Here is an 18685-nt window from a genome sequence, read left to right as displayed (position 1 = left end):
GGTTAGATAAGCGAACACTGCGAAAACAGGATAACGCTATGGAGATAATGAGAAATGCGATAACTAGTTGTTCGTTGTCCCTTTTCAGCTTAAATCAACAGAGCTTGGTTCTTTCGTGAATGGCATCCAAGGCAAAACGATAGGTAAGTACTTAAGTGTTATGTATGATGTGCGGGTACACACACACATTGATTAGTATATTTTAAAAGAAACCAGTGCAAGCAGAGCTACTGTGCCTTCAACTCGCGTACTTAAATTCACTAGTAAGTCGCGTGGGTAAAACAGGGATATTTATTGTGTTTTTTTTTTGACGTGACATATTGTAGATTTGCCGCAGATGGTATTAACTTGTGGCGGCGTTCAGTTTGTGAACGCACCCCTTAACTGACAGAATAGCTGTCACTGCTGTCAGTGAGCTGTCAAGTGAAGGACTACTCTCGACGGGTGTAGGTGTAGATCTAAAGATATCCAGCATCTGTTTCCTCAAACTACTTGGCCAGACTAATTTATTGCGCCGTGTGTGCACCACTCGAAGAACTTTGTCGACGATAAACGGTCTAAAATAAATATATCTTAGATCTTAATACTTCCGCTAATCCCATCCTGAACGAGACGTATGTACAGAATAGTTTGTTCCCGAGTTTGCGTCCTCTACGTTGAGATTCAATTTATTTTGCGACTAGACGTCGTCTCTCGCTTATAATTCCGTGAGTCTTCGCTTTTTTATTATTAGGAAGTTTTCTATCTTGCTTACCTCAGATGATTTTGCATATTCCTGAAAAACTTCTGCATGTTAATATCTACGAGTATAGAGTCCAATGCGGTTTTGTCACTGTACTCATTTTCACGATTTCGATTTCGTTACTTACGTACTTATAATATATTATACATTATATATACATAAAATAACGCGTATATGCCTGTTAGGTATCGACGGTACGCAAGTGAAACAACCGGTGGTTACAAACAGACTGGTTTATTCAATGCGCGCGAGGCGCGTTCTCCTAATGATGTATGTAGGTCTACTTACATATACAACATCTTTCCTCTCTTAATTAGGACTTACTAATAATATAACAATTCAGAAAAAGCGCCTGAAATCTATCCTGGGACGTGAACGCAACACTCTTTGAGGATTTGCAGTTAGATCATTATCTGCGTTTGTTTCTGCCTCATGGAAGTCTTCATCTGCCGAGACACAATCCTCTGTCACACCCGTCTCATTTTCTTCCTTCCTCTCCCCTTGCTCTTGTTCTCTTGCGTTGAGCGGCGTATCTAGTGATGATGTCGGAGGTGCCGATGGTCCAAGCGGCGTATTTGGACTGAATATGTCTGTGGCAGCCATGGTAGGTGATAGCGTAGACACAGATGGCTGTGGAGAATGTGGCGGCGGCGGTGGCATCGACGGCGGTGATGGCGGCGGCGTGACGGAACGCGGTGACGACGGCAACGACGGTGGTGAGTATGGTGTGTTTATTTGTGTATACGTTTTGTCACAGTCCCTTGTATCTACGATCTTTCCCTTATATAATACTAATTGATTTATATGTTTACGATAACACTTTTTTGTTTCCTTGTCCATAACTAAATACAATACGTTACCTATGCGTTTTTGTATAACCCCTAATTTCCATTTGAATTTGTTATTACAAAACTGTTTGTACAATACATTGGTTTCTGGTTCATATTGTTTTTTTATCTCCGCCTTAAGTTGTGTAGACTGTTGGTTTGGCAAAAAGCAATGTGAATCCGTAGGCGAGGATGCGAGTGATGATGTAGGCAATATTAAGTCTAAACGAGAGTTCAGTTTATGGCCGTACAATATCTGTGCGGGAGAAGAACCAGTAGCACTGTGTTGTGAATTGCGGTAACAAAATAAATATTGTAATAACTTTAATTTTGATTCCCTAATATTTGAACTAGACAGCAAACTTGCTTTAATTCCCTTTTTAACGATTTTTACATAACTTTCAGCCTGGCCATTGCTGGCTGGATGAAACGGTGGTGATGTTATGTGTGTTATGCCATTGGAATCACAGAAAGCTCTGAACTCATGTGAACAAAAAGCTGTGCCATTGTCACTCACAATATTCCTTGGTATTCCGTACCTAGACATGAAATCGGACAGTTTATCTATGACGGCCGCAGATGTAGTTGTATTTGCCATATCATAAACTTCTGGCCACTTTGAATACGCATCCACCAACACTAAATACATTCGTCCATTGCATGGCCCAAGAAAGTCTATATGCACTCGATGGAATGCGCGCGGTGAGTATGGCCAGGAAGCGGGCGGCTCGCGCGGCGGCGACGGCCGCAACTGTATGCACAGATTGCACGACGCGATCATCTCCTCTACAGCCTTGTCCACACCCGGAAACCAGAACCTTGAACGAACCTCTGCTTTCGTTTTAACGATACCGAGGTGTGAACGATGAGTTTCTAATAAAACTCGTTCTCTTAGCGCGGCAGGAATCACCACTTTGTGACCTCTCATTATACATCCACATTCTACTGATAATTGGGATTTACATAAATAGTAAGGTGCAATATGCGAGTTTGGCACTTTTCGTGGCCAACCATTCGTGATGTAATTCGCAACTTCACATAAAATAGCATCCTTACTAGTCGCATGACTCAGCTCGGCCAAGGTCACAGGTAAGCTTCCGTCAATCACAAAACAAACGTAAGCGGCGCGGTCGCATAACTCGGAGCTCGAATTGTAATCTATTTCCTCTCGCTCACTCTCACAGGAACCGACCTGATTCGCGCGTGATAAAAAGTCTGCTATATTGTCAGCACTACGCACGTATTCTATTACATAATTGTAACCACTTAGAAACATCGCATATCTTTGCAGTCGATTAGCCGTTACTTCGGGGATTCCTTTGTACGGCCCAAATATAGAAATAAGCGGCTTATGATCGGTACGTAGTATAAACGGTATTGACCTACCATATAGGTATTGGTGAAAACGACGTATACCAAAAATTATAGCTGTGGCCTCTTTTTGAATCTGGGAGTAGCGTTTTTCTGCGGAGTTCAACGTTCGAGATGCGAATGATACTGGCCTTTCCTGACCCTCCTTATTTTTTTGCGACAAAATCGCTCCTAACCCGGTAGGAGAAGCATCGACAGTAAGAATGAGTTTTGCATCCGGGTCGAAATGGGCAAGAACTTGTTCTGAAGACAAACATTCTTTAATTTTTTCAAATGCTATTTTGTGACTGTCATTCCACGACCATTTAGTGCCTTTTTTAAGAAGGTCATATAAAGGACTAAGTAAAGAAGATGCATTAGGAACAAAGTTTCTATAATAGTTAACTAAACCTAAAAAAGATTGAAGCTGTGTGACATTAGCGGGTGAACTGGCTTTGACAATTGCTTCAATTTTTTCCGGTGATTTCTTTAAACCATGTTTGTTAATAACATAGCCCAAATAGCTAACTTCATCCATGTAAAACTCGCATTTTTCCTGCTGTAAGGTGAGGCCGGCCTCTTGCAGGGTGCGCAGTACTTTAGTGAGACGTGCGGCGTGCTCGGCATCGTCGCGGCCCGTCACCAGCACGTCGTCCAGCAAGCACAGCACCCCCTCCATCCCCGCCAGCAGCGACTCCATGGCTCGCTGGAACACTGCCGGAGCACTCGCTAGCCCGAAGACTAAACGTGTAAACTTAAACAATCCGCGGTGTGTGTTTATACAAGTCAACTTTTGCGATGCCTCTTCCAACTCGAACTGATTGTAGGCCATAGACAGGTCTAACTTTGTAAACTTATTACCACCATGTAATTTGGAAAACAGCTCGTTTGCTGTTGGCAGAGGAAATTGCTCAACCACTAATTGTTTATTAATACTGACTGAGAAATCGGCACAAATACGAATATCTCCGTTTTTCTTTAAAACCGGTACTATTGGTGACGCGAATTCGGCATGGTCGATGGGTTCAAGAATACCTAATTTGACGAGCCTATCCAGTTCTTTGTCAACTTTAGCACGTAACGCAAACGCGATCGGTCGTGCTTTAAAAAAAACGGGTTTTGTGCTTTCTTTTACACGTAACTGCACTTGATATTTATTAAAACATCCCAGTCTATCAGAAAACAAGTGTGGAAATGACGTTTTGAGTTGTGTTACACTTAATAAGTTTTTTCCTTGACAGTACTTAACTGGAGTTAATTCTAACTGAAATGACGAGATAAAATCCCTGCCTAGAAGGGGTGGGCCGCCATCACACACAACATGCACGTCCAACGTGTGCGTGCAGCCATCATAACACACATCCAGACGTATCATTCCAACACACTTTATGTTATCACCAGAATAACTAATTAGTTTTTTCCGTGAAGGTAACAATGGCACGTCTTTAAAATGCGATTTCCACATGACTTCAGGAATTACAGTAACAGCTGATCCGCTATCTATCTCAAATTTGAGGGGTAAACCGCGTATATATACAGTTTCTACCATTGGTTCGCCTCTCAGTGAACGAATGTTGAACACCTTACCATCATCACCGACGTCCTCCCCTCCGGCTACATTTTCTACGTAGTTCACTTTGGTCGATGGACACATCCTACGCAAATGACCTTTAGAATTACACTTCCGACACACGTAATCAGAATACCGACATTCCGAGGACTTGTGATTAGTATAACCGCACACTGTACACTTTTGCTTTCCGGGTACTCCACTTTTCACATGTTTACTTCCCTGCGAAATCTTGTTTACTATGTCCGAGTGCACAACGAGTGTCCCGGCAGCAGCGCCCACGCTAGCCGCAGCGGCGGCCTTGGCGCTGCACAAGTTCTCTGCGAATTCCACAGCCTTGGCCAGTGTAAGATCTGTCATGTCCATTGCATACAGTTTTTCTTTTTCGACACCGGGTCGCAACCCCATTATAAATCGGTCTCGCAATGTCTCCTCGACATTACTGAAAGAGCAATTCGCGGTTAAACCGCGCAGCCTTGCCGCCCATTGCGAGTGAGTTTCACCCAGCTGTTGTGTCGAGGCATAAAAGTTGTGTCGGTCACCAAACCCCGTGCGCTTTGGATTAAAATGCTTATCGAGTAATCCAAGTATATCTTCGTACGGCACCGACTGTAGATCTTTAGGTAAGGCTAAATCCGCAGCGAGTCTGTAGGTACCCTCCGATAATGCACTTAGCAATATCGCTCGTCTCTTTATTCCACTTACGTCCGTACTATTCGTTATGTCGTTCGCTACAAACCACTGTGTCAATCTACTGCGATAGGTTTTCCAGTCTTGTACAGTGTGGTCGAACGTAGTAAGAATTCCAAATACAGAAGTAGACATTTTTTTTTTCTCACTATATAACGCGGGTAAGTATGCTCGTCGCCACTGTTAGGTATCGACGGTACGCAAGTGAAACAACCGGTGGTTACAAACAGACTGGTTTATTCAATGCGCGCGAGGCGCGTTCTCCTAATGATGTATGTAGGTCTACTTACATATACAACAATGCCTAAATGTGTTGAACTTTATTTTATTACGGTGACAGGTTGCCTTACCAAGCACCTTGCTTCAATCGAATTTTCTTAGTCTTCTTCTATCGTGAGGGTTGTAAGGTGAATTCCCAACCATCAACCCCCCAACCCCCTCCCTCTCTCTTTCTTAGTAAAAATAACATATAGAATAGAAATTACGGATGGAAACAAGGACAAAAACAAGGCAATAAAATCACAAAATAATTTCTAAATAGCATAAAGAAAATGATCATAAGGTGGAGCAAAGTAAAAGGTCACTCACTCAGCACAAGTCGCGGCGTGAAACACGACCTTGGTATTATGAGGATAAGTACTTCTGTTTATCTAGACCTACTATGCTGCTATGGAAATAGGGACGTAAAGCCGTAAATCTAGTCTTTTTTGTGTTATTCCATTTTTACTTAAGTATTTTTAAATGAGTAACATATATATAATACCTAACCTTGTATCCTGTGTCCATGTGACTGATTGTATCCATATCATCATCATCAGCCGTACGACGCCCACTGCTGGGCATAGGCCTCCCCCAAGGATCTCCACGACGATCGGTCCTGCGCTGCCCGCATCCAGCGGCTTCCCGCGACCTTCACCAGATCGTCCATCTACAAACAGTCAAATGAAAAATAAATAAAGTTTACTATCTACATCTCTAACAAGAATGACATTACCATCGCTTCAGTAGAACGATTCAGTAATATTTCATGACGCGATGTGAATGACTGCGGGGCGAGGCGACTCTTTTAATTACAGAATTACCTCCGAGCCGAGCGTTTTAATTTTAATACTCACTCTGAGTAGCCTGACGTCCTGTGGGCTTGCTAACCTATTTAGAGGGTTGTTAGGCAACTGGCATATTTTTTAACTAACCTAATTCATCTCCCTAGCATTATCCTGTTTTTACAGGGTCCGCTTACCTATCCTGAAGAAATCTTCAAATCAAATGACAGGTCCGGTTTTTACAGAAGCGACTGCCTGTCTGACCTTCCAACCCGCGAAGGGAAAACCAACCCAACACAGGTTAGGTTACATACCTCCGAAACTGCATTTCTCGGGAATGTGGGTTTCCTCACGATGTTTTCCTTCACCGCTGAGCATGCGATAATCATTTATGATCCAAACATGAATTTGAAAACAAGACAATCATGCGACCTCAAAGTGAGGCAAGCGTTCTACCAACTGGGCTTCCACTGCTAATTGTACCTTTATAATATTTGCACAACAAAAGATAAGAATTCGTTGGAGAAGTGTCATCATTCTTAAATAAAAGCTCATTTGTCTAACAAAGCTCGGTGAGGCGTAGGTACTTCATCTTGCGATGGGTGTACCTCTGACTACCCCAATTGGGATCTAGTCGTGAGCTTATATAAAATTCATCATTCCACCTACAACTGGGAATCACAAAGCAGAAAAACCTTCAAAATATTTGACATACAATTAATAAAGCTAACAGCAATGACAAATCATAACTTTGCTGCTTGTTTCCGCTATATTTTACAAAGGTCATCCGTATAACGAAATTCGGTAAATAATTAAATTATTTTGCCATTGCCACGAGTAATTTTCTTCGTTTATAGTTGATGACCCACGAACATTTTTTGTGAGCCGCACTCTAATTGTTTTACCAAGGGCAAAGTCCATTTTTAGCCAGAGAGAATGATACTGATATTAATAAAAATAATTTTACACCTAATGCACACAGCCGCGGTACCGCGTTCGTTGAGTTTGTATGAAACCGCAGTCGCGTCGCGTTGGGGTGATTTTTGTATGGACGAGTGCATACAAGAACATTACTAAATCTCAGTCGAAATCGCTCCCAATTATTATCATAATTCAGCCCACATCATCCCACTGCTGGGTACAGGCTGCATTTAAATGAGAGAAAGAAACATTTTGCCCCACCCTTTCCGGTCCTGCGCTAACCTCATCCACAACTTTCCCGGCGCCCCGAACCGACCACACCGGGCCGCTATGCAATTCATACCATACCGGGATATTAGCCTTAAAACACCACAATGCCAAGTGCGTCTTGATGCGCTCCCAATACCAACTCTATAGTCATTGAGCTTCAGATATAGGGCGAAGCGTAACCCCGTACGCTTACGACAACCACCGAGTACCACGTAAGTGGTTTTCTTTTTAAGTTAGGTTAGAGTCTTTGTAGCCTCTTGCATACGTACACGTGTATACGTTTTTACAACAAGATTCTCATTGACATTCAGAAATTGCCTTTCAACTGTTTTAAGACAGTAGTTAAACAGAAACTTTACAAAAAAGGTTAATATTATAAAGTTAGTGATTATTTAGAAGATATGAATGCATGGGATTAACTGTCTGAGAACTGATATTAGGCAGCTAAATTACTCAGTTGTAAAACAATATTTTACGTCTAGGGCCCTGTTCCAAGGTTTTTCTTGCAGGTTCTTTTCCCCGGCTATACAGATTGTGAGAAGCTGCAGTAGTTATAGGCGGATGAGACGTTCGTTATGTAAAAATTGACGATTCAAAGTTTAACTATGTTACCTACTGAATAAAGATAAGTATTTTTGAATTTGAATTTGAATGTTAGGACCCCGATACCGACCCCGCCGGCGTGGTCGACGATATCCCTCATTCAGCGCTTATCGCTATCGACCCACTAGGGTCGATTAATTCTTTCAAATATTTTTCCTCTCAGACGACGCCCTGAGCCGATGTTCGCGCCCAACTGGGCACCCTCAGGCTTGTTATCTTAAACGTAGTACCGGGTGAGAGCCTTCAGCGCTCCCTATTTGTCCGGCCAAGTAGTTAATGCCATCTGCGGCAAATCTACAATAAGTCACGTCAAAAAAAATTGAATTTGGCCCGGATGCCCCGCTTATCCGACTCTGTATGTACGTACATCACATCCAGCTGCACATCCACTTTAGTGGATTCAGAGCGTACGAAGCCTAGATATAACGCATATTTATGGAACACGACGTTCGTGCCTCACCCAGCGGGTCCACATAATACTAGCGTCGTGGTTCACGCGACTTGTGCTGAGTGAGGCCCTTTTATCTCAGGACGTCCACCACCACCTTATAATCATTCTAATGAACATCCTCTATGCTTTTTGTTACCTAATTGTTTTGTGAAAATTTTCAAGTGATGTTATTGTCTTGTCTTTGTGTTTTTTTAACCTGTCTTATTGTAGATTTGCCGCAGATGGCATTAACTACTTGGCCGGATTGTCTTTGTGTGTGGCGTCCTTTTATAATGAACAATTTCTATTCTGTTCTATATCTTGCTTTCATGTAGTATAGCGTACATTAGATCAACAAGTTGACACGGGACGTCGTCATAGTAACTTGTAAATAGGTACCAACGTTTATAACGCTCCGATTCCGCTCTAGTGAACGCCCGGCTTATTAAAGCGTTTTAATTTTTATTGGCGACCCCGTTGCTGTGCGCGAATTATTTAAATTACCTCTTGCGAACCTTGCATCCGACGCTCTGAGCTGCTGTCTCTTCGTATTATTGTTTACTTGGTACTTACTTGCTTTTTAGTGTCGTTTTATTTCTTAGGTTCCTATTTCGAAGGAAAGCGCTTCTTTGAATAGGAAAATACGTATACTACAGTTTTATTTCAGCTAAGATAATAATTAATGTATTTTAAGATAGATAACGCAACATTAGGTTATAAATATGATAAGTCGTCGAAAATTGTTATTTTCCGGTATAGCAGGTATTAAAACCAATTTCGTGTTTCTGATACATAGCATAAACTGCCTATATACGTCCCACTGTTGGGCACAGGCCTCCCCTCAATCAACCGGAGGGGGTACTTCACCTAATTCTAAAAAACTTCACATGAAACGTATGGTCCTCCACACAATCCCGCAGTTGAGTAGTATACTCAGTCTTACGATGTCTACATGAAAAGTCACATGGAGCATTGGTGGAGGTGTTTTTTACGGCTAATAGCCGGGACCAACGGCTTAACGTGCCCTCCGAAGCACGGAATCAAGCCTGAAAAGTCCTTACTAAACAAAGGACAGTCTCACAAAGTGATTTCGACAATGTCCCCATCGGGAATCGAATCCGGACCTCCAGATCGTGAGCCTACCACTCTAACCACTAGACCACGGAGGCTGTTTTTGCCATTTCACACAATTTCGAATACCTATATATTTAACATGCTTACTCCAAAACCATAAAAAAGCTACGGATTTAATAAAAAGCGAAAATCAAATTCGTGACTTTATCAAAATTGCTGAAACATTTTTATGGGTAGTAGAATGGCGCCCAAACTGGGGCCTCATTGCGTGATTCCCGCGCAAATAAAAATGGCTGCCAGTCATTGAAATAGAAGCACTTCTGCCATTGGAAAATGATCGGTAAAACGCACACGAAGGGACTTGACCTAGTAGACGGTAGGCAAGAGTTTAAGGCCCACCACAGTCTAAAAAAACGTAATAAGTATTAGAACAGGCAGTATCGCAAGTCATTGGTAAACAACTAGTGAGATTTATCTATTCTGGATTTAAGTACTTAAGTACTTTTTCATATTTGATGACCTTAACATTAGTTACTTACTTGTATCTTGACGTAAATAGTTAGGTATCATTCTTTAGAATTGACGGCCTCTGTGGTCCAGTGGTTGAGCGATGTGCTCACGATTCAGAGGTCCCGGGTTCGATTCCCGATAGGGACAAATCACAAAAATCACTTTGTGATGCCTAGTTTGGTTAAGACATTACAGGCTGATCACCGGATTGTCCAAAATAATGATCACCCTCCTCTGAATATTGTAATTGTTCTGTAAAAAAAATTAAGTGATGTTATTGTTTTGTCTTTGTGTGTGGCGGCCTTTTATAATAAACAATTTCTATTCTATTCTATTTCTATTCAAAAAGTAAAATGATCCGTGTTTCGGAAGGCACGTTAAGCCGTTGGCCCCGTTTAGTACTTACTTGCTGATGTAAGTACGTAGTCGTTACATGAGTCTCAATAATAACCTTGACACCAGGGTTGATGGAGTTGGTAATCCACCTCACAACCCACACGATAGAAGAAGATTCTTTAAAAAAAAAGCAAAGAAATGATAATATTGAACAAATAAAATTTTGTTTCAGAAGTGGCTTTACAACGGATTTATAACCTTAGCGCTTTCCAGTAAAAGTTTAAATTAAAAAGCATAAAATTAAAAAAACAGTATCAGCCAATGGTTTTTTAAGCTAGCGACGCGACGCTAACGCGAAAGGATAACCTTCTCGTTCTTAGATATAAACACGTAATACTTAATATTCCTGCAGGTGTTTGTGACCTTTGGTCTTACATTTGCTCTTGAAAAATGGAGATACTTAACTAGTGGATATTTCTGTAACAATAAATTCATGTTAAGATCACGCTTACCTTACTTGATATCCCTCTATACATTGTTTGAGGTTTACGCGGTTATTGTCATAATTAAAACACATAATATCGGATTCTTACAAACTTAAAATCAGGGATATGAGACTCCTGATATTTCTACACTGTAACAAGTAAAACGCGGTAAAAACCCCGTATTATTTTTGGTTTTAATTTTGATATCTCTCTGTTCGGAACGCGTGACTGACAACGTAGTGTCCTTGGTTCGAATCCCGACTCGGCCTCTAAACCACTGAGTATGAATTCATGTTTGGATTATAGATAGTTTTCTAGGTTTTGTGCTAGATTACTGGCAAGGGGCTCGCCACCTACATGGGACTTTAACCTAACTGGCGAGGAGTGGGTGTACTGTTTTCCTCTGCGTACCCTATTCTGTGATGCAGGCGTGATGCTATGTACCTAACTAAACCTAGGTTATTAGATAGAAAGCGGTCACACGTTCAAGCGTGTCTAGCGGATAAATAAATATTTTGTATAACATTTTTTGGAGATTTTGAAAGCTACGAATAAAGTCCCCGCGTCATAAATAGAGAGGGAGCATATAGTCTCTGGAGTGACCTACTTACAACTGGACGTTGGTTATTCCAGCAGAAACGGCACAGAGCTTACCTATATGCAACGCGAAACGCGACGTAAAAGTTGAAAGTTTTTTAAAAGTAGCGCGAAAAAGCACAACTTCTATTCTTCATACGTGTAGATACGTAGCACCTACGCGCAGGTGTGACCTATTTAACACCCGGATGATAGCAGCTCTATTTTCGGGGCGAAAATTGATGTTAAAAGCTTGTTGTACAATATAAATTGCGAAGAACAACACTAAGATATATTTTTTAAACTCTAAAATTTAATGCACCGAATTACCGCACAGCGGCTTATTCGCAAGCAGAAGCACGTCCTACTGCAGGTGTGACCTATTTACTGCCCGATAGGATGGCACGACCACGCGGAACTGCATGGACCATTCGCTTCGAAATATGAAATGCACAAGACTACCATAGATAATTATTTTTATTTATTTTAAGTTATACCTGTCATTTTCTTATCTGCTGAAAAAGAAAGGGACGGGTAATCGACAGGCACAGAATTTATGGAACACACACGTCAATTTTAAGCAGAAATCTAAAACAACCGTCTAAACATTTTACAGCCAATAACCCGAGAGAATTAAGTAGACAGCACATCAAACCGACTGCGTACCAGCAAGATGCCTATTTTATTCGCCCGGGTTATTCAATCGTTTTAAAATTAACTTGTTGACAATCATCCGTCCCTTTTCTTTTCGACTACCATAGATAATTAAACGCAAGAGTTATTGGTGATAATTCCTGCAGACGCCATATAATTTTATTATAAGTTATACCCGTCATTTTCTTATCCGTCGAAGAGTCTGAGGTGTCTGCAGGAATCAGAGGCACAGAGCAACTCTAGCGTTAAAATTAAAATAAAAGAAGCGGACATGAAGCTGGCTAAAAACGAATTAAATCACTTTAACAAGGTCTACTTACTTTTAATTTAATTTGTCATCTTCTCCCTTAGCGTTATCCCGTTTTCACGGAGTCCGCATACCTACCTTGAAATATTTACAGGTCCTGTTTTTTACAGCAGCGGCTGCATGTCTAACCTTCCGATTCCAATACAGGTTAGGTCATAACCATAACTCTGAAACGCATGTCTCGGGAATATGGGTTTCTTTACGATTGGTTAAGGTTGTTTTCCTTCACCGCTGAGCAAATGATTAACGTATACCTAGACAAAAAAATATAATTATATTTATAATATAAGTCGTTCTAAAAGCTTAGAAATACAAATGTACCTTATTGCACCAAAATAAAAGAAAAAAGTACAAGGCAAATAGCGGCCTAAAGCTTCGTTCAATATATTAATATATTATAAAATGAAAAATTATGTTTAAAATCCATTAGGTATATTATTCCCTGTGGAGAAAAAGGTAATTTCTTTAAGAGGTGTGCCAAGTAAACTGCATATTCTGATCTCAGGATGTGAGGGGTCCTCTCGTGACCTACTTCCACTTATTACTCCGCAGAACTGTTATCATTCTCAGAATAAGAATGAAATTTTTTTTTTTTTTTTTTTTTTTTTTTTAAATACAAACTTAAAAACTAGTCATTAAATAACCCGCCCCTCACTGTTCCCGGAGCAAAGGTGCCCACAACACTAGCCGCATTACCGCGTTGAATGGCAATGGCCAGCCTTTGGACCAGGAACGAGCCGGAGCGGGAGTCACCTGTTTTCTCCCTGAGCCTGAGACCCAATTCTGACACAAAGATTTTGGTGTCCGCCCCCCAGCTACCAAAGGTCTCCACGGCAACGGGCACGAAGTTATATGCAGGCAATAGAGCTGCATACTTCTCCCTCTTCTTCTCAGCGGCATCCTCAGCCGCTGCCGCCGGTGAGTGGATGGTTCGACCAAGGTGGCTGGCGGCAACAGTGCTGACACAAGTAGCGTCCCAAACCAGGCACTTGCCATTTTTCCAAGGCACCAAAGTCAAACCATCCGGTCTCCTCCCGTCAGACCTACACAGGCCCGGGGGCTCAAGCACGCAGGGTACGCTCGCTGACACTACCCAAGTAGCAATCAAGAATTGTGATTAAGTCATATATGTCTAAACTTTAGCTAAAGTGAGATTTATCCAAATCAAATAGGACTTATTAGGACTTCATAAATTCATTTCCTTCTTTAATACTATATAGTTTTCAAAAAATCCTACTTTAGATAATTTAGAATACACAAAACCAAGTTAAGTATTCACAAAACTATTTAGTCTTATCTCAGCCTACTGTTAAGTCTACAAGTATTCTTTTACTTTACTCAGATTATTTAAAGGCTCACTTAACACTAAATTGATTTAGTGAAGTATCAGTTTAGTCTTGTAAAGTAAAAATTGATTGCCTAGATATACTTAAGACAATTTTTATTATTTGTTGCTCCTATACAAGACTGTTTTATTCGTTTTTGACTACAATAAGTAAAACATAAGAAAAGTCTATTCAATGGACGATAAAATCGAAATAGAAGCAAGCAGAAAGATGGATGAAGTCCAAATAATAAAAGGATCTGGTGGTTTTCGAAGGCAGAATATTAAATACAGAAAACTAACCTGTGATAATGCACATCCCACTGTTTTTGTTAGCGATGCGATATCTTCTTCATTGCCATAATTTTTTTTATATCGATTGGTATAACACAATCATTTAATTTTGGCAAAAAAATCGTAAGTTCCTGTTTTTCAAATCCGATCCAGCGCGTGGCGGCCCAGGTACCTACGTCTCGCACAAATCTTCTCAAAAATGACTAAGCTAGTCTAACCTAGTCTAAGCGCACGGCAACACTACACTATGAAAAATCGAGTTTTATATTAAAACCTGCTAAGTTCAAATATAAAATTAGGTACCTATTAGTCTAATAATAAATAAATCCAATCAAAAACATAGACGTGAAATGAGAGCCAAGTTCAATGGTCAGTCCTGAAATTTATTTATAAGTAACAGTATAACATATCATATCTTCTTATAACATAAGATAATATATTGTAGCCTAAGATCTGTCTTATTGTAGGTAAGTACATATCTTCGTAACGCGTGGGTCCTTTTAAAAAGACAAATTCAAAACTAAAAGTCGACTTTATAGGTAAAATAATATGCCAGTAAAATGGATGAGAGTTGTGTTGTATCGTGGGCGAAAAGCTGACAACCTATCACTGCTAAACACATGTTCCAACTTGCTTACCTACCCTTAAAGTACTTGTCAAATGTGGCATCAAGTGGTTTTATGATCACTTAGTGCTCTGCCTACCCCGATAGGGCATATAGGCGTGATTGTATGTTATGTTAAGTTAATCTACATACCTACCACAAAAAGACCGGCTGTCATGAGTTTTGATTACTTACTGATTCTTACATCTATAGTTAGGTACAGGCACTAATTAGGTATTTATGTTAAGCGTTCATGATAGAATCTAATTATTAAAAAGTTGCCAGTTTTTTTTATTTTTTCCTTTATATTCATCTAATTACCTATCTGCATACCAAATTTTAACTCTCTAGGTCATCTGGAACTGGGTTAGAGTTTTGATAAAAATGAGTCAGTCAGTCAGTCAAAAAATGAGGATTTTGGACATTAATATCTAAATAACCGTTTGAGATAAGCTTATGAAATTTAGAACACTTATATGTATCTCACAAGTCTCAATATATGAAACAAATTTGATACGTTTATGTGAAATAGTTTTTGATTTATGAGGGGGTCAAAAGTGGCTCCAAATGGTTCGTGTAATAATACACACGGTGCGGCTCGCCAGTTCTATTTCTTGAACTTGGCTTGACACGCTACCGCGTGATACGCGCGAGATACTTTTCTTTCTTCTTTCATTCTTTCTTTTAATAATTTTAAAAATGTACCTACTTTTAACTAAGCTTTATTCACAATCATAAACAAAACATATCTATTTTAAGTTTTGTGTATGGTTAAATGCATTTAAAGTGGGCATTAGATTTGATTCCTTTATTTTTTAGCTTGATAAAGACATCGGGAATTTGGCCGCCTTTTTTAACAATAATGTTTTAGGTGGGATTAGAAACTACCGCGCACACACACGACGTTAATCAAATTGCAAGGGTTCTTCGTATATACAATATTCAACGGATACTCGTTAATTTTTACAATAATCACATTGTTTCCGTTGGCAATTAGAAGCGCGGTGATCGTACCTACTTTGCGTCAGCGAACCATGTAGGTACCTATGAGAATGTATGCACGGAGACTCATTAGCAAATTGAGTTTATGTTTGTTAGTTCCAATTGTGATAAATATTAAATAATTAAGTAAATCACATTCCTATCCAAGTAAGAACTCAGCATAACAATATTTTTTTATCTTCCACGAGTCGAAAAACTTACCTCTCAAACAAACATACTTTCCATAGGTTTTAAGCTTGTTCGATTTTAATTGTTACTTGTTACATAGATGATTCTGGCACAGAATAAACAAACATGATTTTACGACATTACTTTACTAAATCAAAATAGAGGATCACTTTAGATATAAGAGTTTTAACTAGGAATTCACTAAATACTTTTTGTCTTAAGTTGGTATACTCCTAGACAATTGAAGTAAAATTTATCTTAACTAGTACTTGATGAAGTGCAACTTGACTTTACTTTTCTAAACTGATTCTTACGAAATCAATTGTTTCTAAAGTCTTACTTCATTTAGAAAAAATATTACTTAACGCCATTTTGCATTTACAGGAAGAAAACATGTAATATTTTTTTGACAATATTATCGTCAAAAACTGAAGTAAATTAATATATATTCCTGTTGTAGTAACAATTACTGCGTTCAGCTGTCACATATTAATAGAAAATGAATTTCTCTATACTATATGTCACCATTTTTTTTATTTGCTGAATAATCAATCCAAATTTTATTATTATTTTTCTGATATATTAAAGGCCCTTCTGTTTTTTAACACTTTCTATCGATTTTACACGAGAAACAATCATGCGTTTATAATTTCCTGTATGTGAAACGGCAGAATAACCTTTTGTTAAAACAACTTAACAAATATTTTAGACGCCATTTTCTTACAGTCTTCATTTCTTGTGTTAATATAAATGTTCGCCATTATATTCTAAAATAAAGACGCGTGAAGTAAAAATCGTTTTAGTATGATCTGAAGTTTTACTTCGTTAAGTTACAATTGACTCAGTGCAATTCAATCCTATAGTCTTAACTAAGTATTGTAGATATCTTCAAGTATACATTCTTGGTATTAAGTGATACTACAAGAATTCTAAGTTTAGAATATGCAAGAACATTGTCTAAAGTAGGGTTTAAGTCTGACTTAGCGTTGTCTTAAGTCTGTCTTGTATAAGAGTTAAAGTATGTGCCCACTTTTACTAAACTGTATCTTCAAGATATCTTGAGGGATATCTTGGAGACATATAAGACTTATCCAAGACAAGGGTTTGATTTAGTCTACTTGCCTTCAAGATATCTACAATTCTCTTTTAAGACAATCGGTTGCTACTTGGGTAAGGCCCTCCGGATAATATCGTTGAGTGCATGGTGACGCGAGAACCTCCCCGCGCAACGTCGACAACTCAGTGCGTGATGGCCATCAGCTTCCACCATGGAACCGCAGGTGCATATGTGGGGTTCACACACCTTGCAACCCAGGCGAAAAGCCACCGCCACACGCAAAGAGTCGTCGTCTAATAAGGTGCCCAAGTGAGGGGAGGGTAACGCGTGCAACCATGCCCCAGATTCAGGTTGGGAAACCGCCCGGAGTCTGGCCAAAGATGCCCCTGGATCCGCTTCGCCCCGACATCATCCCACGCACGCTGAAGATCGGACTCAACAGGGATTGACTCTCCCGCGTTGAGGGCCCCCCATGCTGACAAGGCATCGGACACATAAGGCAAACTTTCCCCGCCGCCATTAGATTGGAGGATAGTAGCGACAAGGTCTGCAACCCCATGCGCCGACGCCAAGAAAGCCGGCAAGCCCACATCACGAGATAATCGCACCCCTAAACCCCCATACCGGATCGGGAGAGTCGCCTGCATCCATTGATTTTCATCAAAGGAGACGTTTAAAACAGACTCAACCGTCAATTTTAGGGCCTCGTCAAATGAAGCCACATCACCCGGACACTTCCAGGTTGGGGTAGTCCGTAGCAGGTACGTAATCTTCGGAACAGCAAAGCACATCCGCAACAGAACAATTGCCACGTGCGCGGAAAGGTCTTTAAGACGTTCCTGAGTGACACAGAGAAGGCGAGTGCGAGAAGAAAGGGCCCCAGGAACTCCAGAATGAAATTAAATTTAAAAGATAAACGTAAAAGACACCTCTACTAACCAGCAGTCGAGCAGTGTGGTGGATTTTTCTCCATACCCCTTGTGGTTGATTGAAGGAAGACCTGTACCCAGCAGTGGGATGTACATTGTCTGTTTCATTTGTCTATGGCCATAACCATTCAACATTATAGGAACCTCTACGTAACTGTGTAGTAACGTATTATACACTAATGGCCTAACCAAACATTAAGGAGTCCACAAAATACCAGCGTCGTGGTTCCCGCCGCGACATATGCTGAGCGCGACCTTATGATCGTTTCCACGAACATTTTCATGTTATATTTTTTTTGTTTGTGTTTTAAATTTGTGTTTTACCTATATTATTATGTTATATTATTAGTGTTTGTGTTTTTTTTGTGTTTTCCAATTGTTTTTGTTTGTGTTTTATAATAAATAGTTTATTCTGAAACTACATTAAAATTTTCAGATCTTATAGTAATTATTCCGAGCAATCACGTCATTCACAGTCACGATAAGTAATGTGGTGTGTGAGTGAGGTCCATGAAACGTCGATAATTGAAATTTCGTTCCCAATTTACCTTAACAAACTTCAATTACATGCATTTCAGTAATAAAACGCCATTAAAGGTAATAAACGACAGTCATTTTCAGTAAACATTTCGCATACATAACCACTTTACCTTCATAAGAATTCATTTCACGCGTTAACATTTTCGCTACACTTTATTTTACAACACAGAATTAAGGGTAAATAAATTTGGAATTTCAGTTGAAACGGCTTAAGAATATATTATAGGTATAATAATTTTAAAGAATATAGAGGTATGTAAGTAACGAATTTCAATGTAAGCTCACTATACATATTAGAATTAATAATATTATTTAGAGAAATTGAAAAAAAATACACTCTTCTTGTAATTCTGTGTGTGCTTTCAAAAATAGAACTTTC

General features: G+C 39.7%; 2 protein-coding genes across 2 annotated transcripts in view; both read right to left on the bottom strand.

The window, feature by feature from the left end:
• LOC126372549 (15-hydroxyprostaglandin dehydrogenase [NAD(+)]-like) overlaps positions 1-18685 on the bottom strand; it is a 349480-nt gene that overhangs the window by 209914 nt on the left and 120881 nt on the right. The window lies entirely within an intron of this gene.
• On the bottom strand, positions 1585-5437 carry LOC126372434 (uncharacterized). Its single transcript, XM_050018185.1, has 2 exons — positions 4507-5437; positions 1585-1720 (listed from the first exon to the last, which is right to left on the bottom strand). Exons 1-2 carry the CDS (start codon positions 5312-5314, stop codon positions 1707-1709), a joined length of 822 nt encoding a protein of 273 aa, XP_049874142.1. The 5' UTR covers positions 5315-5437; the 3' UTR covers positions 1585-1706.

Source organism: Pectinophora gossypiella, chromosome 14 (assembly GCF_024362695.1).
Source record: "Pectinophora gossypiella chromosome 14, ilPecGoss1.1, whole genome shotgun sequence".
Taxonomy (NCBI): domain Eukaryota; kingdom Metazoa; phylum Arthropoda; class Insecta; order Lepidoptera; family Gelechiidae; genus Pectinophora; species Pectinophora gossypiella.
The sequence above is the reverse complement of the archived record's forward strand: the minus strand, read 5'-3'. Positions and strand labels throughout refer to the sequence as shown.